This window comes from Carcharodon carcharias, chromosome 7 (assembly GCF_017639515.1).
Source record: "Carcharodon carcharias isolate sCarCar2 chromosome 7, sCarCar2.pri, whole genome shotgun sequence".
In the NCBI taxonomy this organism is placed as follows: Eukaryota; Metazoa; Chordata; class Chondrichthyes; order Lamniformes; family Lamnidae; genus Carcharodon; species Carcharodon carcharias.
The window spans coordinates 61,021,571-61,040,762 of NC_054473.1; the positions used below are offsets into that span (position 1 = coordinate 61,021,571).

Genomic DNA, 19,192 nt, shown 5'->3' on the forward strand with positions numbered 1-19,192 from the left:
TGCAATCTGAGGAGTGCAATGGGCATCCCTTCCTGGTGTCCCCGAGTTTGGTTTTGCAGCTCCAGCAACTCGGACCTCACCGAGTCCAAAGGCTCATTATCTGACTCGGACTCAGCAAATTTCTGGCCTCCAGCAGTCCTCCAAATGTTGGGGACCTGGGAAGTCCCTGCCTCCACCTGCTGTGGATCAGATTGTGTGATGTGCTCACCAGATTGTGATCCCATGTCTATTCTAAAGCTAGGTCCCACCGAGGTGTGTGTCTCTGTGCTGGTGGAGGGGGTGAGTGAGTGCTGTGACAAAACTTTGAGGAAGGTGCCTTCAGAATCCTCTTCAGAGGTTTTTTCGGGGCTTGATTGGAGGCCTTTGGTCATGAACTCTGTCAGCTGTTTGGCAGATGTGTCTGTGAAAGCTACGAGAGATAATTAGTGCATGGCAGTGGCCTGTGAAAGAGGACACATCACTCACAGCATTGTTGTCTGTTGGATGTTGCACTGCTGGATCCTCACTTGGTAGAGCAGCGCCGACCTCATCATCAGCACAGGACCGGTCCAGATTCTCGACAGCCAGCTGAATGGCTGTTTTCAAAGTCCATGAGAATCTTGATTTTGGGCATTCCATCACCGATCTGCAGCCTTTCTCACTTGTTGTATGCCAGCCTGTCCTTCATGGGTAGAGATGGAGAAAGTGTAAGCAGGATGCTTGCCGGGCCAGATGAAAAATTTACCTGGCGGGTGGTGAGTGGTCCCATGGACGGGTTGAGGACAATAAAGGTGTGAGAGAATAAACGGCAGTGAACTGTCATTGAACTGGCAGTGAGTGAGGGCCCTGTGGATGTGTGCTGGGTTTGTGAGTATGAGTTGAGAATGATGAAAACAGTGATTTACCCTGGTGGAACAGAGGATATCATTCATCATTTTGTGGCACTAGGTGGCTGTCCTCTTCTGAAGGGCCTTGGCGCTGACCACTGCTGCCACTGACTCCCAAGCCAGATTGGCACATTGCTGCCCATCCTGCAGCCAGAGCAGGGGTACAGGACATCCCAGCAGGCCTCCATGGCATCACTCGTTGAAGCAGGGAGCTGCGGTCTTTTTTCCTTTGCTGGCCATGTCTCCTGGGCATCAGTGGTGAGCTGGGAGCGATGAGTGATGTGCTGGCGTCTGCCTTTTAGATATAGCGGCCAGCATAATGCAACAACGGGGTGATGGCGGGAGGGTGAATGAGAGCCTGCCCACCATGGAAATGACATGTTTCCCAGGACCGCATAAATAACGGTGTGGGTTTGGGAATGATACTGCGTGAAAACTGACCATCGCGGCTGACGGCTAAAATGTCGTTTTATCCGCCCCCTACCACACTTAGTGTACATCTGGGAAAATTCTGCCCATTTTACTGCTCAATTCCTTTACTGGTAAATGAAATAACTCTTAAAATAAAATAAATGTAAAAATATAAAATAAACATGCTAACTTTCTACTGACCTGCCACTCACTGCCTCTGCTGCTCACAGCCGATCCTACTCATCAATCCAACCAGTCACCACAAATCCCGCTCCATAAGACCATAAGCCATCCGGCCCATCGAGTCTGCTCCGCCATTCAATCATGGCTGATAAGTTTCTCAACCCCATTCTCCTGCCTTCTCCCTGTAACCGTTGATCCCGTCACCAATCAGGAACCTATCTATCTCGGTCTTAAATACACTCAATGACCTGGCCTCCACAGCCTTCTGTGGCAATTAATTCCATAGATTCACCGCTCTCTGGCTAAAGAAGTTTCACCTCATCTCTGCTCTAAAAGGTCTTCCCTTTACTCGGAAGCTATGCCCTCGGGACCTAGTCTCTCCCACTAATGAGAACATCTTTCCCACGTCCACTCTATCAGTATTCTGTAAGTTTCAATCAGATCCCCCCTCATCCTTCTAAACTCCATCGAGTATAGACCCAGAGTCCTTAAACATTCCTCATATGTTAAGCCTTTCATTCCAGGGATCGTTCTCGTGAACCTCCTCTGGACCCTCTCCAGGGTCAGAACATCCTTCCTGAGATACGGGTCCAAAATTGCTCACAATATTCGAAATGGGTCTGACCAGAGCCTTATAAAGCCTTAGCAGCACATCCCTGCTTTTAGATTCTAGTCCTCTTGAAATAAGTGCCAACATTGCATTTGCCTTTCGAACTATCGACTCAACCTGCAAGTTAACCTTAAGAGAATCTTGGACTAGGACTCTCAAGTCCCTTTGCACTCCAGATTTCTGAATTCTCTCCTCTTTTAGAAAATAGTCTATGCCTCTATTCTTCCTACCAAACTGCATGACCTCACACTTCCCCACATTGTATTCCATCTGCCACTTCTTTGCCCATTCTCCTAACCTGTCCAAATCCTTCTGCAGCCTCCCCACCTCCTCAATACTACCTGTCCCTCCACCTAGCTTTGTATCATCTGCAAACTTAGCCAGGATGCCCTCAGTTCCTTCATCTAGATCATTAATGTATAAAGTGAAAAGTTGTGGTCCCAACACTGACCCCTGTGGAACTCCACTAGTCACCGGCCGCCATCCTGAGAAGGACCCCCTTTTCCCCACTCTCTGCCTCCTGCCAGACAGCCAATCTTCTATCCATGCGATTATCAAGCCTCTAACACCATGGGCTCTTATCTTACTGAGCAGCCTCCTGAGCGGCACCTTGTCAAAGGCCTTCTGGAAGTCCAAGTAGATAACATCCATTGGCTCTCCTTTGTCTAACCTACTCGTTACCTCCTCAAAGAATTCTAACAGATTTGTCAGTCATGGCCTCCCCTTGATGAAACCATGCTGACTTTGTCTGATTTTATCATGCACTTCCAAGTATTCTGAAACTCATCCTTAATAATGGACTCTAAAATCTTACCAACCTCCGAGGTCAAGCTAATCGGCCTGTAATTTCCCGTCTTTTGCCTCACTCCCTTCTTAAACAGGGGATTACATTAGCGATTTTCCAATCCTCTGGGACACTCCCTGACTCCAGTGATTCCTGAAAGATCACCACTAATGCCTCTACTATCTCTTCAGCTATCTCCTTCAGAACTCTGGGGTGTAATCCATCTGGTCCAGGTGACTTATCCATCTTCAGACCTTTCAGTTTTCCTAGCACCTTCTCCTTGGTAATGGCCAGCATACTTACCTCTGCCCCCCGACTCTCTTGAATTTCGGGGATGTTACTTGTGTCTTCCACCATGAAGAGTGACACAAAATACCTATTCAGTTCCCCCGCCATTTCTTTGTTCCCCACTACTACTTCTCCAGCGTCATTTTCCACCGGCCAATGTCCACTTTTGCCTCTCTCTTACCCTTTATATATCTAAAAAAGCTCTTGCAATCTTCTTTTTATATTACTGGCTAGTTTACCCTCATCTTCTCCCTCCTTATTTCTTTTTTAGTTGTCCTCTGTTGGTCTTTGTAGGCTTCCCAATTCCCTGGTTTCCCACTGCTCTTCGCCGCATTGTAAGCTTTCTTTTTAGCTTTTCTGCTGTCCCTGACTTCCCTTGTCAGCCATGGTTGCCTTGTCCTCCCTTTAGTATGCTTCTTCTTCCTAGGGATGTATTTTTGCTGTGTCTCCCAAATTACTACCAGAAACTCCTGCCATTGCTGTTCCACTGTCTTTCTTGCTAGGCTCATCTCCCAGTCAATTCTGGCCAGCTCCTCCCTCATGCCTTTGTAGTTGCCTTTATTCAACTGTAATACCATTACATCTGATTCCAGCTTTTTCCTCTCAAATTGCAGGGTAAATTCTATAATATTATGGTCACTTACTTCACCTTAAGCTCCCTTATCAAATCTGGCAATAACCCTCCTTCCTGGTGTTGACCCTTTGGTTCACAGCTTCTGCTGCTCCCTGATCCTTTCCCCTTTCAGTATCTGCAGTCCCTTTCTCTCACGGAACCTCCTGCTCCCTGCCTCTCCTGCTCGTTGTTTCCCTCTCCTGAACCATTGTTGTGAGCGAGGGCTCCAGAGATGAGTGGTTAAGGGGCAGGAAGAGCAACTTCGCTTTGCAGGTGATAAGCAACAAGCTGAAGATACAGTGAGGGAAATGGTCAGGGTGCAGCAGAGACCGTGAACCGGAAGCTCAATAGCGAGAGGGGGGGTCAGGGAGTGACAGAGGCCTCTCCAAAATGGCCAATTGGAACATATGGCCCAAAGTCAGGACCAGCATGAAACAACCTTCAAACAAAACCCCCGATGCTAAACAGGAATGCGGGCCCAATTAACTGACCAAAGTTAAAGCAGAAAGACTTAAAACAGGCAACTTAAAACATGGACTTGCTGTATTTCTTCAAAAAGTTCAATTAGACTCACTAGACATGACCTACCCTTTACATAATTCACAATAACACCAAGGTTGATAAAAAAAATCCAAACTTGATTTTTTCTCCTGTCCAAAGTTATTAAAATACATCATGAAGTTTTTTTCTATAAACTGCCTATCCAAAGGCCTTTATTAGATGAGAACAAGTAACCTTTGCAATACAGTGAGAAAAAAATTCATCCTAATTTATTAATTAAACTAAGAGTCCTCCAGACCATCCAATACACCAAAAGGGAGAGGTTAATAAAATCAACTATCTTTTGATAATTTTTTTTAAACTGCAAAGGAAATTCCAGGAATACAAACAACATAAATTTGATTTGAAATTAACACGGTTATATAAGGTAGATCTTCTGAAAGTGATAAAATATCTCAAAACCTTCCAATATTAGTTGAAACAATAATAATCAAATATAAAAGTAATGTAAAATTACAGTAGAGAATTTGGAACAGTCTTATATAATTATTGAAAAGTCATTAGTTAGTCAAAAAAGCTACTGGGGATTTTAAAATTTCTTTACAACTGTTATTTATATTATTTAATGCCTAAGATCTCTATTAGCAATTTACTGGCACCAGCAGGGGGAAAAAATGCTTTGTAAGAAATCAAAACAAATGTTATTTTTATTTTGTTTGGGTTTGAAATCTCGCTTAAAAAATTCCTGCAACAAAGCCACAAGAAAGATTCTAATTGCTGCTTTGCTGGGCTACATCTACCCTTAAACGTCATGTCTTTTATCTGTCCACTGAACTGATCCCAGTTCAACCTCTGCTGTAACCATCATACTGCACGTCCCTCCATTCTCTCAAGGAACCAATTATCCAAAAATAACTCTGACCTTAAAACTTCTTTTAAAACCACCACAGTGTCATATTTTTCACTAGCAACAAGAAGCTATTAGTTACATTTTTGAGAATCTATGCAACATTGAGGAATGGTGCCGAAAATTTGTCTGAAATTGATCTTGTTCTTCATTGTATTTCTAACTTATCATTGCAATTTGTAAACAAACCATCAAATCAATTGCTCATACAGGTTAGAATTTATCAATATGTTATCCTGTTAAGCATTTCAGTTGTTGTTTTAAGAAGTGCAACATGTTCTGTCGTGTATCCAGGGTCTACATGGGGTTCTTTAGGCTAGTCTATTCTCCCAAAGTAAGTTGTTCGAGACTGTAGTTTGTTAAAACCATAACTCTTTATTTACAGCCACTATATAATATTAAGACCTCTGTACAAGGTTGGAACCTCTCCTCCCTCCAGATCTGTTACTCAATCATGTGATGTTACATCATTGTTACATCAGCTTTATGTACTTCTGATGTTAACCCTTTACTCTACATCTTCCCCCAAATCTTTATCCCTATTATATATACATCCTCCTACATTTTCCCACAAGGTCTCAGGCTTCACAGGGTTTGTCTCTTGGTGCCTTGACTAATTTCTCTGATCTCGTTCTGATCCCTTTCTGAGGTCGAGTATACCCCGTATATTCCCTTCTGTCGGTGTGAGTGTTCTTCACCTGGGTGACTTTGTCGTGTTTCTTCTTCTTTATCTCCATCAGGAACTGTTGGCTTTCTTTCAAAGGATATTAAGGTGCTGCAGTTTCTCCCTTTGGTTCCCTGGACTGTCTCATTCTTGTATGATCTCGGTTGTTGAGCTCTTTTGATTATTGTGCCTTTTTTCTGTTGGTCTCCCTGGGCTTCAGCACTGATAAGTATCAAGCTTTGTGCCAGAAGTTAAAGTTATGAGCCTGCTTGTTTCTCTGTTTTTCCTCATGCTATTTTACCCTCTCATGGTCGTTCAAGGTAATATTAGGTTTTAATTTAACAATTCTCATGGTGAAAAACCATTTTGTATCAGTGAGGTTTGGTAACTTTGAAGAGCTAAATTAGGATCTTCATTCTTCTTCATCAAATCTTTGTTGGTTCTCACACCTCTCCCAGCTTCTCATTAGACTGAGGATAGCATGAGTGAGCTAGTTACATGAATGAATCCATATTCCTTTGCAGAATTTTGAAATAATTCATTAGCAAATGTCCCGAATGCCAAGTGTTGCATAAATTCGCTTCAGTCATTGAATGACTGCAGCCATCATGCAATCTGTTCACTCCAATCCACCTTGAATAGTAATCAAAGAAATAAGGAATATGTTGCCTTTAGAATCAAATAAATCCATTCTAAGTTGCTCCCACAGCCTTGTTGTAAAAGTAAAAGGCGATAGTGGTTCTTTTTGCTCTTGGTTGTTCATTACATACATAAGACCATTAGAAATCATTTATTCTACAGAATGAATAATGCCAGGCCACCAGGCTGACTGCTGGGCTCTCACTCAAAATTTTGCTATCGCTAAGTGACCTTGGTGAAGTCTTTGAAGAATGTGAAGCTCGAGTGTTCTTGGAATGACTATTCTGTCATTAAAAACTAGGAGATCATCAATGATTGTGAAGAGCCATAGTACTGGATTGAATAATCTGGCCATCCTTCCAAACAGTGTTTTCTTATCTGAACACATTTGTCATCTTGCTGCTGTGCTTGTTTTATCTTTGGCAACTTCTTTGCAGTAGCCGGTCTGTGATGAGCAATGAGAGATGTATTGACTTCCACATCCTCAATGAAATGCAAATTCTCTGGATTGGTTCCTTCAACTGGTATCCTCAATAGTGTATCTGCTGTCGGCTGGTACTTTCATTGTAATGGAGTCATATATCATTAATCTTAATCTGAACCATTGGATTCTAGGCGGCATCTTCACAATCTCTTTCATGTTCAGAAGAGTGACTAGTGGCTTATAGTCTGTTTCAATTTTGAACTGCAATCCCATCACATAGTCTGAGAATTTCACACACTCCCAAGTTACTGCCATCACTTCGTTCTTGACTGTAGCATATCTTTTCTCTGTGTCCGTGAGTGACCTTGAGGCATGATAAACTGGTCTATCTGTACTTGAAATAATACTGAACCCAGATCTGTAGACATTTGTAATTTGTCAAAATCTCAGAGGAAATTAAAAGATTTTTGGTTTTCTCAAAAGCATTTTGCTGGTCCTCATTGCAACACCATTGTTGACCTTGTCTTAACAGCTATCTCAAAGGCTCATTGACCTCTGCCAAATTTGATAGGAACTTACCAATTTGGCTGATCATCCTGAGGAATCTCTGAAGCTCAGTAATGTTCCTGGGTTGTAGAAACTCTCTGATCATCTTTACTTTTTGTGGGTCAACTGTTAGTTCAGACACTTGTACAATGTGACCGAAAAATTTAATTATAGGTTTGGCAAACTCATTTTTCATTCAATGTTAGGCCTGCATCCTGTAAGACTGTCAGGACAGCTCTAACTGGTCATGCTCTTCTCTCATGGAGCAATGTTGTCCATATGGCATATGACTGCTTCCACGCCCTCTAGGGTTTGAGACATTGCTCTCTTGAAAATTTCAGGAGCAGATGCAATTCCGAATGATAACCTATTGAAGCAGTAACAACCGAATTGTGTTATAAAAGTGGTCATCAATCTGGATTCTTTGGCTAAGGGCAACTGCCAAAATCTGCTGTTTGTATCTAATTTGGTGAATAGAGTGGTCTTGGCTAGCTTGGCAAGGCTTTCATTCACTGAGGTGATTGGGCGGATCTCACATTCCACTGATTTGTTTAGTTGAGTTAGATCCATGCAGATTCTAATTGAGCTGTTTGGCTTTGAGACCATAACCATTCCTGCGCACCATTTTGTTGGTATGGTCATTGGTGAGATAACCCCTTGCCGTAGCATGTTCTCAATTTCACCCTTGACTTCGTCCAAAAGTGGGTGAGGGACTTTCCTCAGTGTAAAGAGGCAATTGATTTAGCATCAGCTCTTGGGATAATATGGTAACCAGTCTTTAGTTTTGCCAAGCCCGCAAATAATCTTGGAAATTCATTCCCAAATGTTTTGGTGCAATGCTCATCAGCGACTTCATCAACTTTATAGACTAGCTTCAATTTTAAGCCTTCCTTCCTAGTAAAGAAGATTCTTGATTACATACAAGGTTCAATGATTTCTCTATCTTTGTTCTTCAATTTTGCCGAGTGTTAGCCTATGGCTTTCAATGTAATCCCACCTGGACCTTATAATTTGATAGGTGAAGGCTGTAGTGTAATGTACTTAAGCCATTTTACTTTGCTGGCTAAGACAGAAACTCCTGCTCATGTCCATCCGCTTTCAAGGATAATATTCCAGTATTTATTTTCTGTTTCATTTACTCCTCTTAGGAGAGGTATTTCCTTTCTCTGTGGTTTTTCCACTTCTTGTATGTGGTTTGGCTTTACTATGTTTTTCTTCTTTTTGCAGGTTGTCAGTGTTTTAGCTCGGCAGATTGTTTCAAAGTGCCTGATATTTCCACAGTTGTGGCATTCTGCTCACTGTGCTGGGCATTCTGCTCCCTGTGCTGGACATTCTTCCCTCCTATGTAGGATTCTCTCTCTACACCAAGGGCAGAATTTTCTGCTCGGCATGTGGGCACATGCCCAGCATGCTCAAGCGTGAAATAGCATGCAATGATGTCGGGTGATCGTCCCGACATCATTGTGCACTTGCGCGATATTTTGGTCGGTGGGCGCACAAGAGTCTGCAATGCGCCCACTGACAATTAAGAGGCCTATTAAGGCCATTAATCAATGAATTAACTGCTATTTTTTTTGTTGCCTGTCCAACCTTATGGTTGGCGGGTGGGTGAATCAGCCAGGTGGCCTTTGGATTTTTCAGGAAACCTCATCCAAGGACGAGATGAGGTTTCCCATTATAAGTTTTTTTAAAATAAAAATGTTTGGGCAGAATTTTTACCATCAACATGTTTAGGTGAGTAATTGAAATCTTTATTTAGGGTTTAAAATTCTTCAGCTCCTTGAGGCAGATCTCTGTCTTCAGGGAACTTTCATTGTACGTTCTCATGCGCCTGCGCAGACTTCAGCCCTCGCCCTCCTCCCACTCCCAGCCTGGCAGTGCTGAGCCTTTCATGCTGGCAGGCTGTTAATTGGCCAGCTAACATCAAATCACGGTCGGGGGCTGATCCCATTTGCTCGCCGGCCCACCCAATGACTGAAAATCCTGCCCCAAGTGTATTTCAAGATGGAGGTTGGCACATGTTTTCCTGTTTTTGCAGTCTTCTGCCTAGGTGTGCTTTCCCTCTTATGGCCAAAAACTGAATGGCCTCTGTCATTCTTTTCCATGGGACCTCACATGAATAAACACCTCGGCCAGAATTTTATGTCCCATGGGCAGGCGCGCGTCCAACCTGAACAGGTATGAAATCTCATGAGTTGACCACGGGCAATGAAATCATCGCGCACTTGCATGATATTCTGCGCAGCCAGCACGCACAAAAGCCGGAAGAGCACCAGCCGACAATTAAGTGCGCAATTAAGATCATTCACGTCCCAATTGTCAGTGATCTTTTGTGGCCCATCCAACCTTATGGTTGGTGGATGAGCCAATTGGCCAGGTGGGCTTTACATTTTTGATGAAACCTCATCCAAGGGCAGGATGAAATCTCCATATGGATTTAAAATAAAAATAAATATCTGGAGACTGTTTCTTTTAATGAGGTTTGCGTTCAGGTGCTTGATTGTGCTACATGGACATTTTTTAAACATTTTTGGGCTTTATTTTCTTATTTGCAGCTCTGCAGCTCCCTGAGGCAGCTGTCTGCCTTCAGGAAGCTCTCTCGAAGCACTCACCCGTTCCGTCAATGATGTCGGCACCCGCCCTCTTCCTGCCCCCAACGGCACTGCTGAGCCTTTCTCCAGGCTCGTTTCACGCTGGCTGGCTATTAATTGGCCAGCCAGCGTAAGATTGCAGTCGGGGGACGATCGCAGGCAGAAGTACATTCCGTGTCCACTTCCGGGCTCGACGATCACGCGTGCCTGACAGTGCAAAACTCAGGCCCCTGTTTTGTTTTCTGAGCTCAGCTTGTCTTGCAATTTGTACTGCCTTGACTAAAGTTAAATCCTCTCTTGTCTGCAAGAGATCTGATAGCTCTTCATCTAAGATCCCAACTACTATTCGTTCATGAATCAATTCATCCCGCAATATTCTGTAGTCACAATTTTCTGCCAGCCTGTATAGATTGTTGATGAATGAATCCATGCCCTTGCCCAATTTTTGTTTGCGCTTGTTAAATTTTTATCCTTTCTGTAAGTAAATTTTTGGTAATGCTAAATTATGAATCAAATGCTTGCAGGGCTTCTTCATAAGACATTGAAGTCTCATCAACTCACTGCCTCGCTCTTACGTCATTGGCAATAGCTCCAAACACACAGAGTAATATACTGACCTGATCCTTTTGTTCTTTTTTGGGCAAACCAGAAGCAGTTCTATATCTGGAAAACCTCTTTCTCCAATTGACCCAGTGCTGAGCCTATTGTGAGCCTTCTGTGCTCTGGAATGGTTCTGGGAGTGGTCGTGTGGATTCCATGCTTATACCAAGCCCTGGAATAGTTGCTGAGATGTTGCTTATGCTGGTCTGTGCTCATGCTGTATTGCCTCTCAGTCTGTGCCTCAGCTTGCATCTGCTGCACCTGCAAAGCTCCGACATTTGGTAAGCTTTGAGTCTGTTCCTTTTGTCCTTTTTTCAAGGGTCTCTTGACTTGCCAGGTCTGTAGCTGCTTCTTGGAGCTTTTACTGGGTCTTTTATCTGTTGTCCACTACCATGTTTCATTGTGTGTTTGGAGTCTAGATGGGGTTCTTTGGAGCTGGTCTATTCTCCCAAAGTAAGCTGCTTGAGATTATGGTTTGGTAAAACCATAAATCTTTATTTACAGTTACGATATACATATTAAGACCTCTGCATGAGGTTGGAACCTCTCCTTCCTCCAGATCTCTGTTACTCAATCATGTGATGTTACATCATCATTATATCAGCATCATGTGCTTCTAATGTTAACCCTTTACTCCAGATTTCCCCTCAAGTCTTTACTCTCATTACATACATCCTCCTGCACAGTAAAGCACTGGTTTCTTGTGATTCCGACAGTCACGTAGATTGAGTCCACATCACCGATTATAGGGAAAAGATTCCGGGCATGAATTTGGACAGGGCCCAAAAGAAAAGTACAGATTTCGCAATGCACGATTAACCCACAGCCATTGCGTCAATGGATACTTTGTGCTGCCTGCTGATTTCCAAGATCGCTGCATGCAGCAAGTACTTAATTCACTGCTGAGTGACTGTACACCTCAGCAGCAGGGGGCCTGGGTTTGTGCAACGCTCGTATTACTTAAAGCTAACTTGCACTTTTTAAAGCCAGTATGAAATAGGAGGTGCATTCTGGTTGGAGCAGGTGATGGAACTGGTTGCAGAAGAGTGCGTTAGCAAGAAGAACACTGAAATATGACACAAAAGAGTATCTGATAGACCTGAGAGCATATACTGGATCATGTGGTGTAATGTTTGAATTGTTACAACTGATGCCTCACTAATCCAGTGTTTAAAATAACTAAATGAATTAGCACAAGAATGTAGTCCAAAAGTCGCCATTATTAGAGCAATCATGACTGAGGCCATGGCTAGGGCTGGCACTGAAACCATTAAAAATGATGATACGCTCTAGCCCTCCTCACATACCAGTTCCTCCTCATCCCATAATCTATTCTGATATACAAAAGTAAATGGCGTAAACATGCAACTCTTATCACCCCCTACTCCCCTCACCACAATCCTACTCTATGCTTTTCTCCTTTCAGAGATCCAAGAACTGTGACCTGGTCAGGCATCTGTGAATAGAATAGGAGGTGTAAAAGCAATTAAACAGTGATGATGAAGGAACACCATCACTCATTCTCACACTCATAGTCACCAGCTCAGATACTGAAACTTCTTGTATTTTACAGGATGCTTTGGAGATGTGTTCTACATGTGGTGAGACACCAGGCACAAGTGGGCTGCAGCGAAGGCAAGAGACAAGGGTGCCACCTCACCAGAGGGCAAGATTGCACACAAGTTCTGTTGTAGAGAAATCAGACAAGGAATTCAAAGGGGTGGCCGACAGAAGAAAGCAGATAGGCATGCACACTGAAAAGCTTGGTACATTGACAGGCCTGCTAGACAGCCTCTTGTCATTCTCAAGCAACATGGAGGGATCAAGCATCAAATTGGTACAAAGTTTCGAGTAGATCTTGGAGCCCATCCTCTCTAGCATGGAAGTGGCAGCCAACTCAACTAGAACACTTGTGGACGCATCTATGATGCAACATCTGGTGGCAAATATCTAGGGTTCCTTTGCAGCACAAGCTGAAGCCACCCAACATCTGCAACATGTGTTGCAGTGGAAGCTCAGGCTGAAGTCAAACAACTCACCTTGCTGCCATGTAAGCTCAGATTGTTGCCATCATAGCTGCAGATACCTTGCAAAGTTTCACAGCAGTCTAGCAATCTGTCCGCTAACACATTGCAGGGATTTCTGAAGCACAGCCCTGGAGGGTGGCAGTGGACTATGGAACTTTTGGCTGTTGACCTCTCTCAGAGTGACAGTGTTCATGCTCCCATCACTGCCACATTACCTGTATGCCTACTGTTGCCTGTTATCCAGCTGGCCCAGCCTGCTGCTACCCATGCCCAGGTGGTGCAGCCTTAAACCAAGTCTTCTAGGGCCAGAGGTGCTCAAGTTCGATCTGCAAGTCCCCTCCATTGAAAGTAAGCAGCCTTCAACCAGCCATGTTGCAGGTGCTCTGATAGCACTATGTAGGAGGGAAAGGCAAAGGGACAGGCAAAGGCACTGGAAGAAAGGCACTAAGGGAATACACAAGGATTACAATAGGTGACTTTTTAATGCAATACTGGCAAGGTTTTTTTAAAAAAATGATTTAGATTGCTTGTTATTTCAGCATGGTGGCTGAGGGAATGCTTTAATGCTCAGTGAAAGGAGGAAGGCAAGATGTGGGACAGTTGGTGAATGGGAAATTAAGGTTGCATTCACTGGTAGTCCTGTCAAACGAGTTGATCATAGACAGTTTGGCCAGAAAGGGGCAATATTGGCTATAATCCCTTCCTCCTCCTCAATTGGTTACCATATAGCCAGAATTGTAACCTCATGATGCCGAAGCTTTGCGTGCTTTTTTAAAAAGTATGTAAATGGTCCGCCCTATCACATTTTTCATGTCAGTAATGCTTTTGTTATTATGCATGCTGCCACATGCGCGTGAATTATGCACCAGAATCATGACCCTTATGGGCAGCGGATTGACCTTGTTGTTCAGTAGCCAGTTATGGTTTGCCATGGTGGATCAAATGCAAATGATACAATAGGCTGACATAAACTGAAGGCATCATGACTGCTGTCAGGATAATAGGTAATGAGCTGCATGATATGGTTGTACACCACTGAAGGATTGGAATCCCCTTTGGCTGCAGTACACCTCAGAGTTGGCATGTGGCAATCACAAAGCAACACACATGCAGTCAAAGGCACCCTATACTAAAGGGAAGCCTGCAATCCTCACAAAACCACGTTTGCTCTACCTTCTTCTCTCTGACAAGAAAGAATGAATATATTCAGCTCTATTGGAATACAGAGCCTCGGTGGCCTCCCTTATGTAAAAGCAAACTGGAAGATTTTTCATGTATCACTTGTTCTAGCCTGGAAGGAGTCAGATGCATTAAAGTCCATGGCCATGGTCACCTTCACAACTGCAAACATTGTTACCCTCATCCTACTGGAATTACGATTATGGTATATTTCAGTGAGGATCTCCTTAGATAAGCAGAGACATCTGACATACCATTCCTTCCTGAGGTTCAGACAGGAGAGTTGCTCCCTGAATACTCAAGGTGGATCTAGCCTCTTGCTGAGAGCCTCATCTTCCTCCCTCTTTCAGCAGCTTTTTCTGCTCTGACCAACCTTTGCTCATTCTCTAGTCATGCTGTAGTTGAAAGGGAGTAGGAGCAAATGATTTCTGCAGAATCCTTGAAATCAGGACAAAGTCCTTTGGCTCATGTCACACCACTCGTGTAGACTTAAACAACTGTGCAAACCACCAAATACCAAACCAACTGACAACAAGAGCCATTAGATAGCAATGAGCAAAAAAACTGTAAGGTGTTGATGATCCCTCTAAATAGAGCTTCCTGTTGCTCAACCTGTGTTCACCTGTGTGCTGTTATGGGAAGGTGTTAGCTGAAGCATTGAGTTTCAAAATGGTAGTGCTGGCATCAAATCAGCATTATTTGCTGATTGACATCATGATATGCCTACTCCATATACTTCCAGTGAGTACTGTTGATCCAAATGGCATCTTGCAGAACTCGCACCAGATATGAGAGTATGTGCTGTGCATGAAATTATGGAGGCAAAACAGGCTAAGTAACGCCAAACAATTGGGCATCAAGCAGATAAATTTCATGGTCATTGTTTTCTGTAAATCATCTGCCATAGTAGGAATTGGTAATGATGTTGTGATTCTATCCTTCACCTACTATCAAATATGGAGTATAACAATGACCAACCTCTGGTTGAAGAAGCACAGTATGGGCTTCTTTAGAAACCATACAGGGACTTGGAGATAACCATATAAAGAGGTGGAAAAATTACTTAAAGTAATTGATATAGATAAAAGTTTCAATTTGGTAACTTAGAAACGTAATATGCAACCTTTATGGATCATATTTGTAACAGCCATACAGTACCTGAAACATTGACACATGCAATGCTAAAGTAAATCTGTGACAGCATAAGTGCAATAATCAGTGAATTAAATTATTCTTACCCATAACTCGAAGCTCAGCACTGACATAAATTACTCCATGTTTGTTTTCAGCTACACACTGATACATGCCAGAATCTGACAGGTTAACAGCACGGATATTAAGTGTTCCTTTTTCAACTTGGATTTGTTCCTGTAAATGAGAAAACAATGAAGCCTCTTATTTCAATTATGATTTTATTTACTGTGTTATTAAAAACACAATTTTAATGTGAACAATTTTTATTTTTTTGATTATTTTCCACATGGTGCTCCCAGTCATTTAAGTCAGAATTTCCTCTATGGTTGCTTGGGTGTATCATGTTCTATAGGGATGACCTTTAGTAATTCTACTGATTAAAAACCAGTAATACTTCATTCTGACATTTCAGTAATTGTAATGCTACATTTGATGAGTTCAGCTTAATATCACAAAAGAACATGCACGCTAATAACTACTATTCCCTACTTCATTTCTCGCTGCAATGGATGTAATTTAAACACATTCACTGTCTGCTCGAAGCTTGTATCTATGAGGAACATCATCATGGATCAGAAGAACAGATTAACATTTATCGGCTTCTGTATGTTCATTCTAAATTACTTTGTAGCAGTAATACACAGACGACTTAGTACAATATCCTACCTCTATTATAAGGGGTTCACCATTTTTCAGCCATCTGTGAGAAGGTTTCGGCTCTCCACTTGCTTTGCAAATCCACTGCAGGCGTTCTCCAATGGGCACATGAGCATCAGTTAGGTTTCGAATCCAGTTAGGCCGTGCTGTGTTGTGTGCAAGAGAGAGGAAAAGTTTAAAATATGAATCCTTCCAAGCAGAAAATACATAGCAATAAACAGAGCTTATAAATTGGAATTTGTCACAAATATATTTTTAATTTATTTGCATTTTCCCCTGCCTCAGGCAACATCCTGTCAGAATTCCAAGAAGGTATTACATTAAGCTGCAACCATGACAGTCTAACTGCTAGTGTTCCCGCTCAATCTTTGTGATGTGATGCTAAGAAATATGCAATTTAATTGAAAGAGAAAATACTGCCTTAAAAAATCTATTACAGATTGTTAATGTCCACATCCTTTGCACTATGAACTGAGAAAACTATGGCACTTCATTAAGTTTCAATGTTAGCAGCAAATTACTACTCTATTACCTATTAACATTTAACCTGCACCTAGCAAAGAGGTATTATTTTAAAGTACTGGTTGCATGGTATATTTCCAGCATTATAAGCTATCTATTTCTACCGCTGTTGCCCCATTGATACATGCTGCTTTTGAAGTTATAATGAAAAGCTGCAATTTCATTTATTTTTTGGTCCCTTTTAATGTAGCTTAGATCCAAGAGGTATGTTCAATATGTCAGATGAGCCAACAGACAATAAAGATCTTGATATTTACATGTTAAACTAATCTTTAAAAATGAAATGAAGAATGATTGACAGTCAAGAATATATTACAAGCAATGACAAAGGAGTAACAAAATGTACTCATTCACAGTGTTTGAATTCATCGTATTGTCAGCATCTCTCTAGAGGATGGGTTATGTTAAAAGTGATCACAGGACTGGCTAATAGTGAGCTGTTGATAGACCAAAAATGGGAGTTGGGCTGGCTCAGTAAACAATCCTATATCATAGTACTGTGCAGTTTAAGAGCAACTCCATCCAATGCAGCATTGTTGAGGCACTTCAGGTTCTCATCCAGTGAAGATCAATGAATCAGATTACAAACCCCCTATTTCAGCAAAATGTTAGTTCAGATTTTTTGTGATGTAACATATTTGCCTTCATTGTTGCCAGTTCAGTTTCCAAGGAATTGGATATTTTATAAAAATGCCAACACACACAGGTTGTTTCTGGCTAGGTAAAGTGCCATTTTGATGTTCTTTTGTGGGTTTTCTGATGCTATAGTATGAAGGTGTGTCTGACAGTACAGCAAGATGAGGCTTATTTATTATATTTACACTCTGACTGACCTTAGATTATTCACTTTGAATTTAGATGTATATTATTTTGGTTCCTCAAAGACAAATCTGGAGTCAAGCGGCAAGTAGCAGAATTGATAGGTATGAAATGGAACATTTTGGTAGGAGCAATAAGGCTGTCACCTTGGAAAATAAGGATCTAGATGGAGAAGAGATTCAAAGGGATCATGGAGCATTAATTTAAAAATCATGAAAAGTATGGAGGCTAACAGAGCCAGAAAAAGTACAAATAAAGAACTGGGGCTCATTTCCAGAGGCATAGAATGCAGAAACAGAGAGTTTATGTTAAACTTATGTAGAACCTTAGTTAGACCATACTGAGAGGACTATGTACAGTTCTGGTCTCCATATTACAAAAACAGTTTAGAAGACTGGAAAAAGTGCAAGAAAAAGATTTGCATGGATAGTACCAGAACTAGAAACAGTACATCAATCAGGAAAGACTGAATAGGCTGGGACTAATATTTCTACAAAAGAAAAGTCTCAGAGGTGACCTGATAGAGGATTTGAAAATTATGAAGGAGTTCAGTAGTGTAGATGTAGCAAGGATTCATCTACTTGTGAGGGTGTCCAAAACTAGGAACATAAACACAAGATAGCTATTAATATATTCAATTAGGACCAGAGAGTGATGAAAATGTGGCTCTTGCTGCACCATGGAGAGCTTGCAATTAAGGGGAATCTAGATAAGTACATGAGGGAGAAAGGAGCAGAAGGTTATGTTGATAGGGTGACCTGAAGTTAGCTGGGAGGATGTTCATGTGGAATGTAAACACTGGCATAAAATGAATACAAAAGCAAATTACAGCGGATGCTGGAAATCTGAAATAAAAACAGAAAATGCATGAAAACATCTGAAACAAAATTCACATAAGGAGGTGTCAGTGTACATGACCAAAAACTTGCTTAAAGACGTAGATTTGAAAGAGTGTCTTAAAGAGGAAAGAGAGGTGGGAAGACAGAGAGAGAGAGAGAGAGAGAAATAGCAAGGGAATTCTAGAGATTAGGACCTTGGAATCTGAAGACATGGCCGCCAAATGATGGGGCAATTAAAATTGAGAATGCTCAAGAGTCCAGAATTGGAGGAGGGTAGATATCTCAGGAAGTTATATATAAGGCTGAAGGATAGATCGGGAGGGGTGAGGCCATGGATGGACTTGAAATCAAGGATGAAAATTATCTAATCAACAACAGCTCTTACTACAACACTCTGTACCTGTTAGTCCCTCATGATTCCTTCCTTCACCTCCTCACATGTCTATCATCTTGCCTACGCCAGCAGCATGATTCTACCTTCACATGCATGCCATTGAAAACCTCTTGCTATCCTAATCAATACACTTCCTTCTTTCTTGCAGGATAAACACTAAAACAGAGCAGGCAGCCACAGGAAGTGGGCCACAATTGATGAACACTCGGTCCCCACCTGAAGAGCAGATCATGGACATTGTGGGCAGGGGTGAGTTAAGAGTGTGGCATCTAGCAAAGCTAGAGAAGCTGATGCTTCCTGTGTGCGGCAAATTGCTCCAACTCAAGCTGGAGTCCACTGCATGGCAAATGGGGAGCCAAGAATTTCCTGGAGCACAAACTCTATGTGGTCATTATGTGCAACTACAGAGAGTTCAGGGGAATATTAAGTGAGAGGCCATCATGCAGGGCAGTAAGAGGCAGGCAGTGCAGACTCTTCAGTATTGTAGCACTCTCAAACCGGTTTTCAGTTTTTGACTCCACAAGTACTGTGGTGGCCACTCCTAGCAATATTGTCATGGATAGATGCATCTGAAACAGTTAGAGTTCAAGTAGATTTGTTTTCCATGTTCACTCGTTACTTGCTGCAGGCCCAGTCTAGCAGTTATTTCCCTCATTACTTGTCAAACTCAGTTAATAGTGGTGCTATGCAGTCAGTCATGGTAATGGGCATTAAGGGGTCCCATCCAGTGAATATTCTGTGCCCTTGCTTTTGATTTATTTATTCATTCGTGGGATGCGGGCATTGCTGGCTAGGCCAGCATTTATTGCCCATCCCTAATTGCACTTGAGAAAGTTGTGGTGAGCTGCCTTCTTGAACCCCATTTCAGCATTCCTTGCAAGAGTCAACATGGCAGTGTACTGATTTATCACTTGAGAGAATGTGGTAAATGGCA

The 19,192-nt window shown here is 42.3% G+C and overlaps 1 protein-coding gene across 2 annotated transcripts in view; it reads right to left on the bottom strand.

Moving 5' to 3' along the window:
* The window catches only part of LOC121280339 (contactin-4-like), a 1,234,817-nt gene that overhangs the window by 715,961 nt on the left and 499,664 nt on the right, over positions 1-19,192 (bottom strand). For both annotated transcript variants that reach the window (XM_041192228.1, XM_041192226.1), the window contains exons 7-8: positions 15,694-15,830; positions 15,072-15,201 (exon numbers count right to left, since the gene is read on the bottom strand). In XM_041192228.1, coding sequence (XP_041048162.1) covers positions 15,072-15,201; positions 15,694-15,830 — 267 coding nt within the window. The remainder of the gene's footprint in view (positions 1-15,071; positions 15,202-15,693; positions 15,831-19,192) is intronic.